Source organism: Heliconius melpomene, chromosome 3, assembly GCF_056956725.1.
Source record: "Heliconius melpomene rosina isolate 202511_hmr_F chromosome 3, ASM5695672v1, whole genome shotgun sequence".
In the NCBI taxonomy this organism is placed as follows: Eukaryota; Metazoa; Arthropoda; class Insecta; order Lepidoptera; family Nymphalidae; genus Heliconius; species Heliconius melpomene.
The window spans coordinates 10,388,349-10,406,646 of NC_140391.1; the positions used below are offsets into that span (position 1 = coordinate 10,388,349).

The 18,298-nt window shown below is 32.4% G+C and overlaps 2 protein-coding genes across 2 annotated transcripts in view; one reads left to right on the forward strand and one right to left on the reverse strand.

The window, feature by feature from the left end:
- The window catches only part of LOC146540178 (chymotrypsin-like elastase family member 2A), a 25,850-nt gene continuing 7,552 nt past the window's right edge, over positions 1-18,298 (forward strand). The window contains exon 1 of the mRNA XM_085207985.1: positions 1-265. Within this exon, the coding sequence (XP_085064111.1) occupies positions 160-265 (106 nt within the window). The 5' untranslated portion in view covers positions 1-159. The remainder of the gene's footprint in view (positions 266-18,298) is intronic.
- On the reverse strand, positions 4,082-7,534 carry LOC146540179 (uncharacterized). Its single transcript, XM_085207808.1, has 2 exons — positions 7,309-7,534; positions 4,082-6,655 (listed from the first exon to the last, which is right to left on the reverse strand). Exon 2 carries the CDS (start codon positions 6,645-6,647, stop codon positions 4,176-4,178), a length of 2,472 nt encoding a protein of 823 aa, XP_085063934.1. The 5' UTR covers positions 6,648-6,655; positions 7,309-7,534; the 3' UTR covers positions 4,082-4,175.

Below are 18,298 nucleotides of genomic sequence, written 5' to 3' on the forward strand. Positions count from 1 at the left end.
CCGCGGCCGATACGGACAGTTTTCGCGCGCAAACCGAAAAAAAATTAAAATAAATAAACGTCAAATGTCATGCATTCAAATACTTTTACCGAAAAAAAATAATTAAACTGTAGTGAAATATTGTATATAGCCTGATAATATTCGTGAATTTTTTGTGTAATGTGTTTTTGTGGTCCCAAAATGAGTAATTTATGTGTTTTCAATAGTGTTGCCTGTGTTATTTTGATTTTTGGTGTTTTTGCCTGCGAAGCTTACAGTCCGAGAGGTAATTTTTTTTTTATTAATATTATTTTTGTATTTCTATATAAATTCCTTCCATGTAGATAAACCTAATAAATAATGAGAAGAGACACTCTATTTTCCATTTTCCGCCTCAATTAAAATATTGCATGTTATATGGCGGAAGCTAATACCGTGTTTAATCCAGGCAGTTCCGCAATGTCTTTTAGCCGGTAGTAGATCCTATCGATCTAATATTAACGTATTCTATATACTCGTATTTAAAAAAAATAATAAATTATAGAACTACTTTTTCTAACATAAGTTATACATTGACTGTCATGGCTCTATAGAAACAAACAAGAATGCCTTTGTAAGTAAATAGGAGAAATTGTATTATTTTAGAAATGGCACCTCTAGCGATGATTTTATTTAAAATTACAGTTGTTATCGGATTGTACTTGTGAGGGATATTACTTTCCAGTAACTAGATTCATTTTATGTAAAAGCTTTAGATGGAAATAATATCAATATAAGCTTTACATATAAATACGCAACACGCAATGCCTCCAGAATTTGGCGAAAATTAGGGACTGAAAGTGCCTTAATGGGAACGGAGTGTCTTAGCACTACGATCCCAAGTTCAATTTGCCTACCCTGCTATGTGCGGAATACAGCGTGAAGCTGAAAAAAAAACATAAATAGAAACTGTTTATATTTATTCTTTTAAATTTGTAGTATGTCTGTAAGTTATAAGATATTTTCGAATTTTGCGGGGTAGGCCGAGTGAGATCCTACATAAAGGCCACTCTGCTGTATAAGTTTAGCCTGTAAACAGTTTTGACTGACTAAATCTAATGTCTTACCAGGGAAAAGAAAATAAAAACAAAAAACTATACATTCAAAAAAGATTTCGACTACAAAATATACTGTATTAAAAATAATCCATATAATTATTATATAATAATTTCTTATAATTACAAAAAACATTAATTATTCCAGTATATATAATATGTATAATATGACAAACGATGAGTGATGAACGTTGGTAATATAAAATCTAATATAATGATATACATAAGTTCCATTAGGCAAGTATTCATTTCTACAACGTGCAACGTGAAAACAAGCTAAGTAACTTATTTAGTGCACATTAATAGCATAAGACACTGTAATGGCATATTAGCGCGAGTGCTGTGCCATGTCGATAGGTTTCGGTCACATGTTCGATCTCTGTTCGGGGAGATAAATATATTTAAGAAAAACCTTTTATTTTCCCAATCTGGAAAGCACTATACTCAATACATTGTATCTTAAATGAGTGGGAAACTAAGGATATATTAATATTAGTGTTATTTTTTTAGCTACGAACAATTTATATCGAAGTAGGAGTAACTTAGGTCCATATTTGTGACCGATCTTAAGATGCCGTTTTCATTCATAGATGAATCATTTTCATCTATGAATCAAACAGTATCTCAAGATCGATCTTAGAGTTACGAGGATTTATAAAATTTGCCATTTCACTCAATTACTAGACTGGGGTGATGAACATTAATACCCCGAGCAGGAATCGAATTCACGAAATTCACACTGCAACATTACGAATTACATTCGAATAAATAACGAGTATTATAGATGGATTGGCTTGGATTCAAGCCATACAATATTTGGTTGACTTCCAAAACTCTCACTGTAGAAGGCTTTATAGACCTAACAGCTCTCTCATAGATTTAAATATAGTAAGATATGTTTGTTTCAAACTTCTTTATTTAAATTAAGCTTAACGACGTCACAGCACAGCGGCGCAGCGTTAAACAGCGAACGCGACGATTGTAAGTTCTATTCCCAGTTCTATTCCCGGGATGGACCTTTTTAATTTCTTCGCTCTAGTAACAAGACAAAGCACGATGTTGAGGATGGAGTGACTTAGGACATTTTCTTACTACTAATATATTAGAGATAGGTAATTAAAAAATATCTTATTATACATATCCGGAAATCTCTCAATAAATACGATGCGACCGTGCGAGTAACAGTCAATGTCATATCTACATCTGTATAATGGATTTCATACTTGGATCCGTTTCACTTTGTTCTTTTATCAAAATATACTATTTTTCAGATATTTTTTAGCTTACTTACGCTGTTCGTAACTCATGTATGCCGCAAAAGATAAACAGATAGATTTAAGACTCTGGTCTCCACTCTGGTCTCCATTCTCACTCAACACTCTGGTCCTCTCCATTAAAATAAATGCTGATCCACTGCACTACGACGGCCTCTATAGGTATTAATATATGAACCACATACGATTTTTAACATTTTTTTTATTCTATACATTTGTAAAAATAAATAATATCTTTAAAATCTATAGATTTTTTTTACAAATTTTAAACTTATTAGTTTACAAATTAATTTTTACAAATGCTGTATATTTGATGAGCCTGTTTTTAATTGAGGACAAGTAAATATTCTTATTAGTTGTATGTCGTAAGTATTTATTCAGCTTGATATTTAAATATAGTGAGTGACAAATACAATTAGTGTAGTGGGTACGTGTTTTAATATAGAGTAGGTATATATAGACTTCTTCGATAAATGGTCTTATGTACAAAAAAAAATAATAAAAATAGTAGTTCATGAGATTAACATGTTTAAAGCCAAAAATCTCTTCAGATTTATAATATTACAAAAGACGTAGAGATTATAAAAAAATCATCGTTTAAGTGCTATTTATAGATATTGTATAACAACTAGTTAACAGAATTTCTTATATTATTCTCGTATATTTTTGCTAAGCTCTAAATTTAGGTTTGTCTGTTAAGTACATTTATTTATGTTAAATTCCAATTAATTTAAAAAGACTAGTACTTAAAAAAAAAGAAAAAAACAGCTTCAGGCTCTATCCCATAGAAACTAGTGTCAAGACACTCCGTTCCCTATTTTTAAGACATTGCGATAACATTGCCTACCAGTATTAAAATAATTAATTTCAAGCCTCCAATTCCCTCGAACGACGCTACCTCGACTACCGTCCGTGTGTCTGTATCGGTTTTGATATTTTTATCGAGTTTCTAACATTGTGATTGTTGAATTAGATTCACTTTCACGTACTTGGGCGATGGCGGACACGTGCTCAAGTGTATTAAAATTATTTTTTTTGCTTCCCGCTGTATCCCGCATATAGCAGGATAGACAGAGGGGACCTAGTGATTCTATTTCTCACTTTTCACATAATTAATGAGAGATGCGTGTCATTCAACGCCAGCCCTTGTCTTAATTTTAACTAGAGCGAAAAAATGAAAATAGCTTATACGATATTGAACCCACGATCGTCGCCGACCACTTCGAATTGAAGTAGGTGACGAGGCAAAGAGGGAAGCCTCCACCTCTCAACAACATTCCGGAATACGGCGGAAAGTGGGAAACGGAAGTGTTTTAATTGGGACGAAGTGTCTAAACACTAAATTTCTAAGTTGCTTCTGCTATGTGCGGGATACAGCGTGAAGCTAAAAAAAGATAACTACAAGATATAACAATCCAAGTAAAATAAAAAGTAACAGAATCTCTACTATCAATGTAGTAGTAGGAAAATTTACTTCTTGCTCTGCATCAGCAAAAAGTTAATGGGTCATAATCAGAAAAGTGGACATTTTCGAATTCGTAACGTAACTGATATGTAACAATACTGATAATGTTTGTTACGAAACTGATGTCATAAGGCATTATGCACAACAAAGTAAGGATATACGAATAAAACTATTTTTTTTTATTATTTAATGAGACACAAATTAAAATTTTAAAGATTCAATCGTTGAATTAACAGATTATAAATGTAAGAAGAAAACATAACAAACTGTCAATATTAACAATATAATAATGCTAGTTCGTAACATAATAAACTTATATTTCTAGTTAGAGATCACAAAGTTAATGATAAAATTAAATCCACTTTAAAATATATCAAGATTTGAGTCATTATCACTGGAATTACTATTGTTGTTAAATAAACATATATCATGAGTAGGATCAATAATATGAAATGAAGAAGGTCCTGGTGAACTAAAATCATAATATCGTTGATTGTCTGGATGTAATTTAATATCCGATAAAATAGTAACTTTTTGAGTTTTCTTAATATCAGATGATACGGAGTTATTTTTTTCATTTACATAGAGACTATTGTCACTTTCTGTATTCCTTTTGTGTGGTGATTTATTCTCTTTTCCTGGTGACCCTTGCTTATATTTCTTATTGCTTTTCCTCTCACTATATTTTGGCCTTTTTGAAATATTATGAGCTTGGTTTCCTTCCTCTTTTGTATTTTTTTTTCTATCAGTATCTTTTACTGTTTTAGATATCCTTGGTGTACTCGTAGTTATGTTTGGTGTTACCTCTTTGTAGAGGGTGTGGAGTTTTATGTTAAAACAAGAACAGTTTCCCCGCTCATCACCACAAAAACAACTTACATGTCTATATTTTATTACACCAGGCTTATTGATAGTGATGATTTGATGTAAAGACATGGTTCCAATTAAAGGGTATAAATCGAATACAGCATAAGTTTCCTTTATAACTTTAATATCTTTATCTGATACATAATAAAGACTTATATTGGTTTCTTCTTTTAATAGCATAAAAGCTTCCACAGCATTAGAAATATCTTTTCCATAAGCAACATGTCGATCTAATGTACGTTTTAAAACTCCACCTATACCGTCTGCTGCATTTTTTCCATGAGCTGCTTCGAAATAGGACCATGTAGCATATTTATATCCCAACTGTTTAGTAATCACATCAAAGAGGGCAAAATTCTTCTTTTGCCGGTATTGTGTGGTTGGGCCGTCAGAATGCACATGTAAGGTATCTATCTCAGGGTGTTGATACTTAATTGAATTCAAAACAGGTAACAGATGAGCCCAAATAGAGTGCGGGGTATGCTCGTTATTAGGGGAAATAGAACAAAATCCAGCGGCATCTTCATTTTTTACATATGCTACACCAGTGTGCAATGTTATTTGTGTCCGTGAGGAGGCATAGTGCATACTCTGTATCTCTAAATTATACTTACATTGATAGTTTTCAGAAAAATCAACAACAATTACAATTTCATTCTTTTTAATATTGTCAACACACTCTCGAAATAATTTGTGCTGGTGCATCATATTGAAATAATGCTTCTTAAATAATGTAACCTCTTGTTGAAATTTTTGTAATAAGGAACCAAACTGATCAGAGATTACTTCTTTTGAAAATCTTTTAGAAAAAGTCTCCACCTCTTCACCTTCTTCATTAATTTTTTTGTAAGGCACAGTTTTCATACACCACTGCAGCCAACAGACGGTTTTGTCATCAGGATTTTTTTTAATTTCAACTTTTTTCATGGCACACACATGGCAATTTCCATACATGCACTCTTTGCAACTTAGATTACAAGCAATATCTTTCAAAATATCTTCAATTTTATTTGTTTTTAGGATTCCGAGCTTGTAAAGTTTCGTTATTTTAAAACCTATGTTAGCGTGTCGTATACAAGCACACGTTTCTCTATTATGTAACTTTGGACTCAGGACGTAAAATGGACGGTATCTGACCAGGGTAGAATACGACGCTTTGCCTCCTTCTTTTTTATAAGTCCTATATAGATTCAATATAGTGTCTGTCAAGAATCGTATTTGCATTTTAGTTTTTTCTTTAGTTTTGCATTCTTTCTTGCCAGCTGTAGCTCGGCTAATATCATCTCTCAAATAAAAATTATGTATCTGTTGAATAAGGGATTTCCTTTGTGTAGAAAATTTTTTTTTTATACGAATTCTGCTTTTTATACCAATAGTATGCCCCAATTTTGTGACCATACGATACTTCTTAGTTATAGGACTATTTACAATTTTTTTAATCACTGTTTTTTCTGTCGGTGAAGACTGCTTATATATCGAACTAATAGACTCCGAAAGAATATTAAATTCAGAAGGTATCGATTGGTCTCTGTCAATTGTTACATGTCTTGATTTATTTCTCTCATTGAAAATTATTTGTTTTAGGCGATAAATTTGCTTTCTCATTGTTTCCTGTTTTGTTAATGTTTTTTTTAATTTATCTTCGCACTGTCGGAGCTTATTTTGAAAATTAATTATTTTAAGTTTCCAACTTTTTACACATTCCTTTGAAACCATTGAAGTATTTGTAGTTCTAGATTCATTTAAAATTTTATTATTCTTCTTTTTTTTATAATATCGATCAGAATATTCTCTCCATTTTGCTCTTGTTTTTTCTTGTTGAAGTTGGTTTTGTTCATTAATTTTTATTTTTTTAAGTTTAATTCTTTGTAAGTGTTTATTCCGCATATCTTCATATTTAATAGGATTGGTCTGTTTAAGACGTTCTCTATATTTTTTTTGTCTTTCAGCATTTGACATAGGAGCCATGACGCTTACTAAAAATAAAATAATATTTATCAATTATATTAGGCATTTAATAACATTTCATGTTTATTGTTTAGATCTTTAACAACGCTAGTACAGAAGGTATTTGTTTTTAAATAAAAGCTTCACCCGCTTTAACTACATATTTATTAATTTACTATTTCCATAGAAGAAAATAGTAATCACAAAATCACAACTAATTTCAGGAAGAATAAAATAATGCTTTTATCTAAATTGGTTAAGCCGTTTCTGAGATTAGCGTGCACAAACACATAGACAAACAAGCAAACAGGCAAAAAACTTTAAAAACTTTTGGTTAGTTTACGTTATGAAAAGCCACTAATTTTTGTTTTCATATGCAAGCAATTTTTTTTCTTATATACATATCTTCCATATACAAGCACCGGTTCGGTACAATTTATATTATATATATATATATAATAAAACATTGGTAGCGTAATTGTGAACTAGGCTTCATATTTTCTCAGTTTCGTTACGTAACGAAATATAACGAAATTGAAAATGAAGTCTGAGAAATTCTAACCTTTTTAAATATTTGCTCATAAGCCACGTGTTGCATGTGCAAGCATTGAAGTTCTTTTTTGAGATTTTGTAAAAAGAAGCAAATAACATAAACAAGAAAACGAAATTATAGAATACTTACCAAAATAAAAGCCGTTTATAACCCTGAGATGTAATTTCACTCATTCACTCAAAAACGTTTGAACCTCTCGACTGCTGCGAGAACACTACTGGTTGTAGCTACGATAGCATTAACTTTTACAATAATGTTGCCACAATAAAAAATAATATTAAATAACATTCAAAATAATTGCGTTCATAATTTAATTGTACGTTACTAGCCCTGAGTAACAAAAAGACAATATTTTGGGACAAATTTACTTAATTAATATATATTATTTGTTAAATAATGTATCAATAAAAGTAGTTCTATTCAATATTATGCATAAAGTAAAGTAATATAAACATATCTGAAATCAAATAAAACCATAAACATTCGTAACAAATCAAGTTTTAAAAAGTAAAGTGGTGAATGGGACACGAAAAATTGTATGGAAGCATTTTGAAAAGTTTTTTTCAACTAACAAAAAATACTATTATTAGCCATAATACACTTAAAATATTACAAAAATCTTTAAGTTAATAAGTAAATTTATCTTAAATGGCAAAATATTTAAGCTATCTTTAAAATTGTATTTTTAAAACGCATTCAAAGTAGCGGGACAAGAAAAGACACAAAATGGTCACTTTTTCTGATTATGACCCTAATGACACATGCCATGTTGACATAATAAAAAAAATACAATTACAAGTCGCTGCAACAATGCTCTATAACTAACTGTTGAATACCCAATTACACTGATTTATAAAATGTTCGATCTTTTTAACGTCTCCATTATGCCTATACGGCGTACGAACTTTCTAACTTTTAAAAGAAGTAAATAATGGAAAAAGAATAACTATTTTGTGTACTTTTATCATGTTAATTCGGTTCATTTGTATATTTTATTTCCTCATCTGATCCGCTGCGTTGAGTTCTGTCACTCAATGCGCAATGACAGTGGGACACGGAGTCAACTTAAATTTGTCAATTCGCATCCAGATATGTCATGCCCACAGTTCGTTAATGTCCCAGAACCCGTCGCGTTGACATTCACATTTTGGGCCCCTACGCCACGGCTTATCTCCCAAAAATACTTTATAAATATACTACAAATATATTTTTTCTTCAAATGAGAATCGAACTCGCAACCATTAAGGTGCATGTAGCTGCTGCTGTACCGCAAAGACACCAATTACATGACATGTAGTGGATTGTGTATGCACTATTAAACAATACGTGTGATCGCGGAAATAATGGTTGAATATTTATGCGGTGTTGTCACTTTTGTTTTACGCAATTCTTTATTTTTTATTATTTACAGAGAGTATTGTGTTACCGGGTGGAGCTATTAAAAAAATCGGGTGGTGCGTGGGGATCGGAGTGTCTTTGCACTAGGTCCCTCTTAGCGTCTTATAAGCAAGATATAGGGCGAAACTAAAAATAGTTTTTTTTTAGGAAATTGCTGTATAATTTTAGACCAGAGAGAGTTTTTATAAGTTAGCAAAAGTTAGTTAGTTAGTTTTTATAAATCTTGACTCTAGATGCTTATTTTTTTCTTATTTTTATATAAAAAATTAACATTTCTTTTCTTATTGTTTTTAAAAATTTATAATTTACTGTTTGAATTGGCCATAAGTATATCGTCTACGGGATACCTATACTTTTTTTCCTATGACCAGGTTACCTCCAATTTCCTCCAGAGTTTTATTGTAAAAAGGATTATCAAATACATCTTGACTGCTTCCCCAAAATGCTTTACTAGGTACTAAATAAAAAAAGCTAGTATACATTTTAAACTGAAAGGCAGCAACGGCACTCTCGCTTCAACTATGAAATCAATCACAATAATCATTTCGACACGCAGTTCTCAAGGTTACATCTGATGTGCTTTTATTTTCTATTAATACTCGAATGAAACTTCGTTTGCGTAAAGTATATTTTTTTTTCAAGTTCCCGCAGGAATAACCAAATATCCTCTTTTAGTGTTCACAAAACGAAATTTCAACGTTCTGTATCGCGTAGTTTCACCTATGCGTTGGCTATCTGGCTGCTTATATGTATATATAAACATGTACAATTAAGATAACAATTTATATATTTTTTGAAATCTTAGGTAAATAAAAAAAATATTACCTTCGTTTGTACGACCCTTTAACTAAATATCTCTTAAAATGGGACAAATGTGTAGAATAATTTCTGGCCCTGCAAGATGTGTTAATAATAAGTAAAAACTAATTGTGTTACGCTACTAAAATAAAAATAAATACATTGACGCTGTATTTCGCATATAACAGGTTAGACTGTACGTTAGAAAGTAAAAATTTGGCATGTAGATAGGTTAAGGGAGTGTAGGAAAGTGGAATGGGAAAAAATAAATAAAATGTCATCAATGTGCAATTTTCTCTTCCGTTGAAATTCAGGAAGACAAGCAAAGATGAACATATAATATACCGGATATACCCAAGTTCACATACTCGTAAGTGCAAAATCGTTTCTAAATCCAATAATATGCTATAATCTAACATAATATCGACACTACACGACGCCTCTCTTCTCCGGAAGCAATACGGATTACAAGATCGAAGTAACGGAAGCTTGTTATCAATTACCAGTAACTCAATAGGACTTTCACTCCAGGGTCGCGAGTTCGAATCCATCGATGATTTCAAATCAACCGGCAAATTAAGATTATTTATGTTTCTTTTGACGTTTTGTGGTTTTGGTTCATTGAATACAAATTATTGTGATTGAGTGACAGTTGTTTAAAGATTGTATTTAGAGTGTATTTGTTCGTGTTTAGGAAAAAAATATGACTGAGGCATTTGAATGCGGCGAAACCCAAACGGAGGATCATGTGTTAGCGCATATGTATGTCTGTCTGTTCCCTCATAACTAATTAATCAATGAACTTATTTGTCATATAATTTATTAGTGAATTTAGAAGTGATTTTGATAAATTATAAGTCATTGGATTTGTCTTAATGATGTAAATGTTACTGGACATTATTTATTTAAGTATAGTAGATATATTAATTATTTTATGCAGTTGGGTTCCTGATTTTTTTTATAGTTCACTTGTTTAGTAAAACAAGTGCCATAACTAATATATTTATGTTATCTCTTTATCTTCACGTTGTATTCTGCAATTAACAAGAAGGAAGAGGATTAGGAAGAGTTCCCTCCGCCTACTTTGTTAACCCTCCTATCCCCACACGGCGTGGGCCAGGCACCGTCCAGTTGTAGAGTCATTACGCTTTGTTTTAAGGGCAAAAAAAAATAAAATAACTCTAGCTCGAATGGGAATCAAACTCACAGCCGTCACGTTGTCATATAGCTAGAGGGTGTTCCACTGCGCCAAGACGGTAGACTATGTTACTACCATACTACTTTTTATAATCACGCTTTGCTATATTTTTCACATTTATTCCTCCACAGAATGAAATATACCTAATATTTTTCATAAAACACATATTTTTACCTTTTAGAAATGGAACTTACAATATAACGTGATAGTCTATACAGACACTATTGATGATCTATGTTTACTTCCGGTACTACTACATACTACAGTATTGCCTGTTACTGTTATACAATCCCTTGAAATTACCATACAAATAAATATTCTATCGAAGTACCTACAAGTTGCATAATATATAGGCTTTTGTTTAATTGATTATATTTGTTGAATAGATTGAATAAAGATAATGATTTTCATTACTCTATCTTGTAGATTTAATTACATCTAGAGCGAAAATAACAAAAAAATGCTTCACGCTATATCCCGTACATAGCAGGTGAGGCAGAGAAACCTGGGAACCTATTTTTAAGACATTACGTTCCCATTAATACACTTCCATGCTTCACTTTCTGCGGATATGTCGGAGATGTTGCGTTTTGAGTGGCGGAACTCAACGCCGCCATATTGGAACACGTACAACTTAACCAACTTGGTAATTAGAGAGTGCCGCATTACACAATACGCGAGTAGTGCTACAGTTGTTGTAACAATGTCTATGGCACGCTTAATGGGTATTGAATTCGTTGTTACGTAAACTCTATAGAAAAGGCTTACGCTAACGCATTTCACTGTGCTTTATGAAGTGGCCTGAGTAATGGGATGTAGCGATTTTAATATTTTTTTTCTGGTATCTTACAATTTTTTTTGTGATAAGTCACTCCGCTATCCACTTTATCCGCCGAATTCTGGAGGCATTGAGTGTTGAGTGGTGGAACTAAACGCTGCTCTTTGTGTCGACACCAGAACGAAAGAAATTAAAATGTTTAATATTTAATTTTCTTGAGTGGGAATCGAAAGTACAACCTGTCGCGTTTACAGTCCCGAGCTTGTGTCCATGCGCCACATTTGGCTTCACTACCTGATATCTTACTACTTAATATTATAAATGTGAAAACTTGTTAAGAAAATTGGATGTTTGTTCCCTTTCAAGTAAAAACTAATGATAGAATTTAGATCAAACGTTTTGTAATTTATGTATATAAAGACATCGTCCCTATCGACATCTTCTCTTCTTCTTCTTCTTCATCGACATTAATGAAGAATTATAAAATACAAAAATAAACAAAAATATAAAATAAACTTTTATAAAATACAAAAAAATGCTAAACGCAGCGACAAATTTCTTCTTCCCTCGTAAAATGTATAAATAAGTAAAATTAAATATGCAATCTAAAATTATCTGGTCTTTTATTGTTCTTTCCATAAAAACATTTTTGACACAAAAGAAAATTTCATATCTATAGTATAGTAATATGCAGAAGACGCGTAAAAAAAAAAAATTTAATCGTTTGTCCCACGCCCCATATTGCATAAGTCATCTTGTGGTTTAAACATTATGGGTTAATCACGGGTACGCTTCTTACGTCAACCAACAAATGAAGCTACTATGAATGAACATAAAGAAAATCTCTTTATATTATTTTTTTCTTTTCTTTTTTTCTTCAAGTCATTACTAATGTATTGAGTTTTGTTTAGTTGAATTTTGAAATAGCTTTTAAGCTTATTATTAAGCTTTAGCTTATTATATTTAGGATTGCTTTTTTTTACTTTATATTGTTGTTGCGTGTTGAGTGGCGGAATTTAGCGCTACGTTTTATCTTGTTACAAGGGTGAGAAAATCTAGCTGTATTTTTATATGTCGCCTCTCTTATGTTTCCTATATATTGCTTATATTGCTATATGCGAGATACAGTATTAAGTGTTTTTTAAATCATTAAATCAAATAATGCATAATTGAGTAATAATATAATACTTTTTTCAATAGTTAATATCTTTATGCAAAAAACCGCCCCCTTACAGAGATTACATATGGCTTAGTGACCAGACCGCTTGGACGGTTTCCATGAGGTGCGGGTTCAAATCCCGCAACGCATAATATTTTTTTACCAAATTAACATACTCAATATTCTCACGAGCAACTAACTAATTATCATAGATTATTTCTTCATTTGCATTCAATTTGTGAGGCTGTCAGAGCGTTTTAAAAACGCATTAGAAACAAATTATGAGTTAACTCGTAGTGCTGTGGAAAACTTTTGTACCATCGACCCTTATAACTCTTACTTTCATTCAATATTACGTTATACGGTCGGTTATTGTATTACCTCTATATACTATGAGAAAAATAATTTTCTTTCTTATGAGAAAAATAATTGACATTCAGTGTGGAACCGCGTCTGACGGCAAACTTAATGATTAAGAGTTCTCACCTTGAGGAATAATGATAAACTTATGCTATTTTATTTATATTTATTAGATCACTAGATCAACAAAAAAAACAAACAAAATTAGAAGCCACAATGGAATGCTTATAGTTTATACTCGTACTCCTTTTGTGAAACTAAAAAACTGAACACCTTTCTTGTTATGAAACAGCCATATCAATTAAATTAAATTAAATTAATAAATAAGATCTCAATATGTCACGTGGCATTCAATTGTGTTGTCTCCTATAGTTGGAAGCAATTAACCGAAGGCGAGATAGTATCGAACAGAAGCTGGCGAGTAATTGCTGAGATTGAGATAAGAAATGAAAGTATAGCTTTAAGCTCTATACTTAGAAGTAAGGTCTTGAATGTAACTCTTTAACCGGAGTAATCGATCAGCTTCACAATGAATTCTGCTCACAGCAGAGTAGGCAGAGGGAACCTAGTGTTGAGACACTCCGTTCTCCACTCTCCGCCGATTTTGAGGCTTTGCGTGTTGACTTTTACAGAATGAGGTGACTGTTTCTTGTCCTCTGGTATGGTGGGAGGTTAAGGCTGTCTGAGATCTGTTGATCGTTTATGTACATTATATTAGAGAAAAGCCTTTAACTGTTAAGGCCTACATCTGTCTGATTGCTAACACGGAGTTGCAGGTTCGATTTTCATTCGGGACAATGAATTAATTTCATTTCGCTCAGGTATAAAACCAAAGCTCTTTGATTTTTTTTACGATCTTTACTTACAATTACCTCATTCTATTAGGTTTATATCTACTTTGATTACATTTCCTTTTAAAATATACTGATCTCTAAAGATACTAGGAAGACCATTAGAATAACTTGTCGAGTCATCAGCTAATGCAAGCTTTCACTGGTCTTACGTAATGGAGACGCGAATTATCATTTGTCGTCCTTTTATCCTCTGTTTTTTTTTTTAGTTTCACTCTGTATCCCGCAAATAGCAGGGTAATCAGAGGGTTCATAGTGTTAAAAGTGTTCGTAGGTTCTTTGGAAAGCACTAAGATAAGATTACCAGAACTAGATAAGTCTGGAAGTTCACGAAAACGAAACACGCATCTACGAATATAAAACAATAAAATAATTACAATAATAATAAATCCACTATATAAAATAGTAATTTATCAATATGTCCATCAATTTTATATTGTAATTGTTATCAGCTACATCTTAATTGGCTGTCCGTCTGTCTGTTGCTGAGGAATGTCTATTGAGAGACGCGTGTTATTTCTGATGGACGAACTAATATTATTAGTATTGTTACAGTACGGTCGACGAATCTTGGCCAGCTTGAAGTTAGGCTTTTTGATCTCTTGCACATTTGAGGGGAAAATTATGTAATAATAAAGGATTCCGCACTAAGGATAGAAAAATATTCTCGGGACTACTTTCAGCGTATTTCTAGAATTTGTCAATAAAGAAAAAAAAACTCTTGATAAATTTTTACCTGCCATCGTCATTGCTTCACCAACCTACTTCTACCATATTGATCCTTTTCCTTTTTATATAGAAAGTTAATCTAAAACAATAAAATTGCCCCCAATATACCAATTATCGTTGATCTAATGCGTCTTTTGTTTCAAATGTTACGTCAAATATAATGTTAGGTTCCAAATAATTCAGTACCGGATGATGACAGTTCCTACTTTTTCTTACTTGGTCTATAATAAAATTGTGTAATTGTAAACCGCAAAATTACGAATTATGTTTTGAGGCCGTCGCGGCGCAGTGGTATTGTAAACGCGACGGTCTTGGGTTTCGTTCTCACTTAGGGTATCGGTTTTTCTTGTGCTCAGTATGGTAACAATGTAAAGCGCGGCGTTTAATGGTGCCACCTCAGCATGCAATGTCTCGGAAGTTAGGTTAGACTCGCTCAAAATTCGTAATGTATGAGGGGAAATTGGGATCGTAACTTGTCTTTAAAATTGGATAAAAAGTGGACAATGAAATGTCTTAACACTAGGTTCCCTAGGCCCACTTTGCTTAGCGTGAAAAAGCGTGGAACTGCCCTTGTTTTGTTTTAGCTATCGATAAACTAAAAAAGTAGGGATATAAATAAACTTAACAGTGCAAATATAAATCGATTTACATTTCTTAAAAAATCATACCACACTGAAATAAGTATTAATTTTCTATCCATTAGTTCAGTGAAACTTAGACAATAAGAAGTAAAGTTGTCATTTGATTATTTTTTTGTGTTAAAAGTTATTTTTTGTAAAAGTTATTTACGTGAATTACGCTGGCGGTGTCGTAACCAGCTTTCTTGTCACAAAAAGTCCCGTTACGTGCTCGGCACTAGTCTATGACAGCTTAGAAATGTTACGATTACTTAAGTATATTTAGGGCCAGTCGGGGGTCCACGGCACACAGTGTGATTGTAAATGCGACAGCTTGTGGGTTCGATTCCAACTCGAAGAAATTAAATCCGTTGACATGTTTAATATTTTCCTATACGGAAGTCGAGAACGGAAGTATCTTAATGGGAATGTAGTGTCTTAACCACTCTATTTGTTCCTACAAAAGTATATTCATTATCGAGGCAGTCGTGGTGTAGTGGTATACTGATTGTAAACACGACGTTTATTCATAAAATAAGCTTTAGTACCGTCGTAGGCAGCCTGCAGCAGTTGGATTTAAAGACGTTTTTGTACTGCACCATGATGGGCCATCTAGATCAGGACATTAGCATTATAAAAAGGAATCAAAAAACCCAACAGTAAGAAAAAACTAAAAAGAAGCCCAGTGTCAAAGGTACTCAACGACAACACCATTGAAATAAATTATTTCAATGGTTTATAATCAATACAGCCATTATTATCAAATCAATATTTGTTTTTTCAAAACAGGAGGATTAGTGGGACTTTTGAAAGATTTCAAGGCTGCTTCGTAAGACTTAATTCGTTGAAAAATAGGCCACTTGACAATATTATTGACATTCGCTAGGACTTGGTAGGATGATATTGAAATTATTTTCATTCCCTCTCTGGCAGCGCGGCGTTGAATTCCACCACTCAACATATAATGTCTCTAAAATTGAGTGCAACAGTACATAAAGATAGAACAAAACCACATATTATAAAGGTGGTCTGGTCTAAAGTAAAGCACATTATCACACATATCGACATTACAACAGTAGCGGTTTGTCGTCAACCGGCGCTGACGCAAGTGTTACATTATTCATGTTGGACAATTACTCAATTACGCGTGAACATTGCATACTTAAAATATGGAAAATGCTTATAATTCTTTAGATTACACTTGAAATATGTGCATAGCGTTGTTGCGACGATCAAAAATCGGTCAAGTGCGAGTCGGACTCGCCCGCCGAGGCTTCCGAATCAGTTTCAGGTAAACTATTTAATTTCCCTGAATGGAAATCAACCTCACAACCGTCGTGTTTAGGTACAGACAAAGGATTTTATTTCTATTAATTACATTATGTACGTTAAAAATAAAATAAGAGTTTCCATGAAATATTACAATTTAATCAATACTAAACTAAAAAAAGTTCTTGCTAAAAGAAAAAGTATCAATTCCCAAATAAATTCATATAAAAAATATAATTCTGTCTGAAGTTCTCACTGACAGTAGCATAACCGTGCATTGTAAATATTTCACAAAGAAAGTGAAACTTATTCGACGACAGCTGCACATCGCTTACTGAGCTAGTTCCTCTTTCCCGCTAACACTTAGGCTTGTAATCATTTTATTATATAAATAGTTTTAATATTCCTGATAATTTATTATAAAAATGGAAATCAATCTCTTTGTTTAATAAAAAGATATATTTTAAAATGTATACATAGAATTAGCAAAAGATACTAGTTTATGCATCGTTTTTCTTGCATTTTGTATGAGATTCGCTCAATCAAAATCTATAGGGTACTTCCCGTGGAACTAAGTAAGAAACAAGTAAGTAAGTTTTCATTTTGTGCCAATTTTTTTTTCTTTTGGAACTCAACTTTTGTTACCAGCACAAAAAATGTAATAAATTCATTCCCTTGAATGGGAATCGAGCCCACAACCATCGCTTTTACATTCAGGAAAGTACGCTATGACCTCGAGAAGTTATTATAAAGTCTTTTAATCACCTATAAATTGTTTCTTATTTCATACATTTGCAGAAATGAACAGTTTAATCCAATATTATAATAATAAAATTATCTGTTTATAATTTTTTAAGGCTTCCTTTAGATGTATATGTGCACATTCTCTTCATCATATTTTTTTTTATTTAAAAAACAAAACCTTTTAAAGTAACTTCTTGTTTTGTAAAAGTGTTACAGCCTGTTTTTTATTATATAGAGTTCGTCGTGGCGTAGCCATAAAGTTGACTGTAAGCGCGACAGTTATGAGTTCGATTCCCACTCAGGGAATTTTTTATTTTCTATAACTCGCCCTGGTAACAAGACCAAACGCGGCGTGGAGTTCAGCTACCTAACAGGCAATGCCTCGAAAACTGCATGAGGAGGAGATGCATGAGGAACTGTCTTAAACTCTAGTTAGGGAACATGATCGTTCACTCTGCTTACTCTGGAGTCTGCTATATATGGGATACAGCTTTAATCTGAAAAAGTAAATAATTGTCATATATTATATTATAAATATTTTTATTAAATAATTGCGTGTGGTTGGATGTTTCCTATAAGTAATTAACTTTGTGCAATTAATAAATCAAATGTATTGACAATTAAATAAATAAAATCATTATTATAATTCAATTAAATATAGCACTGAGTATTTTAGAAATTTAACAAAAAAAGAGAGAGGTCGAGAAGAGGCGCAGACGCACAAGGGTGTGACTGTAATGCGAACTGTACCTACCTGCGGAATTTGTCTCGACACAAGAGAGAAGAAATGGAAATATAAACATAAATAAATATTTCACTTCCTCGACTGGGAATCGAACCCACAACTTGTCGCGCTGGCTTCCTTTTTAAAATAAAAGCATTTAAATCAATATTTCCTCATCTACAATATAACAACGTACATTATTATGCGGAACTCGGTCACACGCGACGTCACGCTTCACGTCGTCTGTCTATCGTATATTATAATAAAATCGAGAAATTATAATTTAATACAGCTTTTATTCAATTGTCAATATTTATTATTTAATTATAGCCTATTGAATCATTATTGTTGAGTTGATCATATATTTTTAGCTCTCGACGCAAAAGACCTGTCTGTATCTGTCTGTGACACCGTAACTCTTGAATGAATGAACTTATTTGAGTGCGGTTTTCTCTAATCGGAAGCCTTGTTCATCGCAGTGGTTCTTAACTATG

What these genes read in the sequence shown, in the direction of transcription:
- LOC146540179 (XM_085207808.1), bottom strand. Translation starts at nt 6,647, where the DNA reads ATGGCTCCTATGTCAAATGCTGAAAGACAAAAAAAATATAGAGAACGT.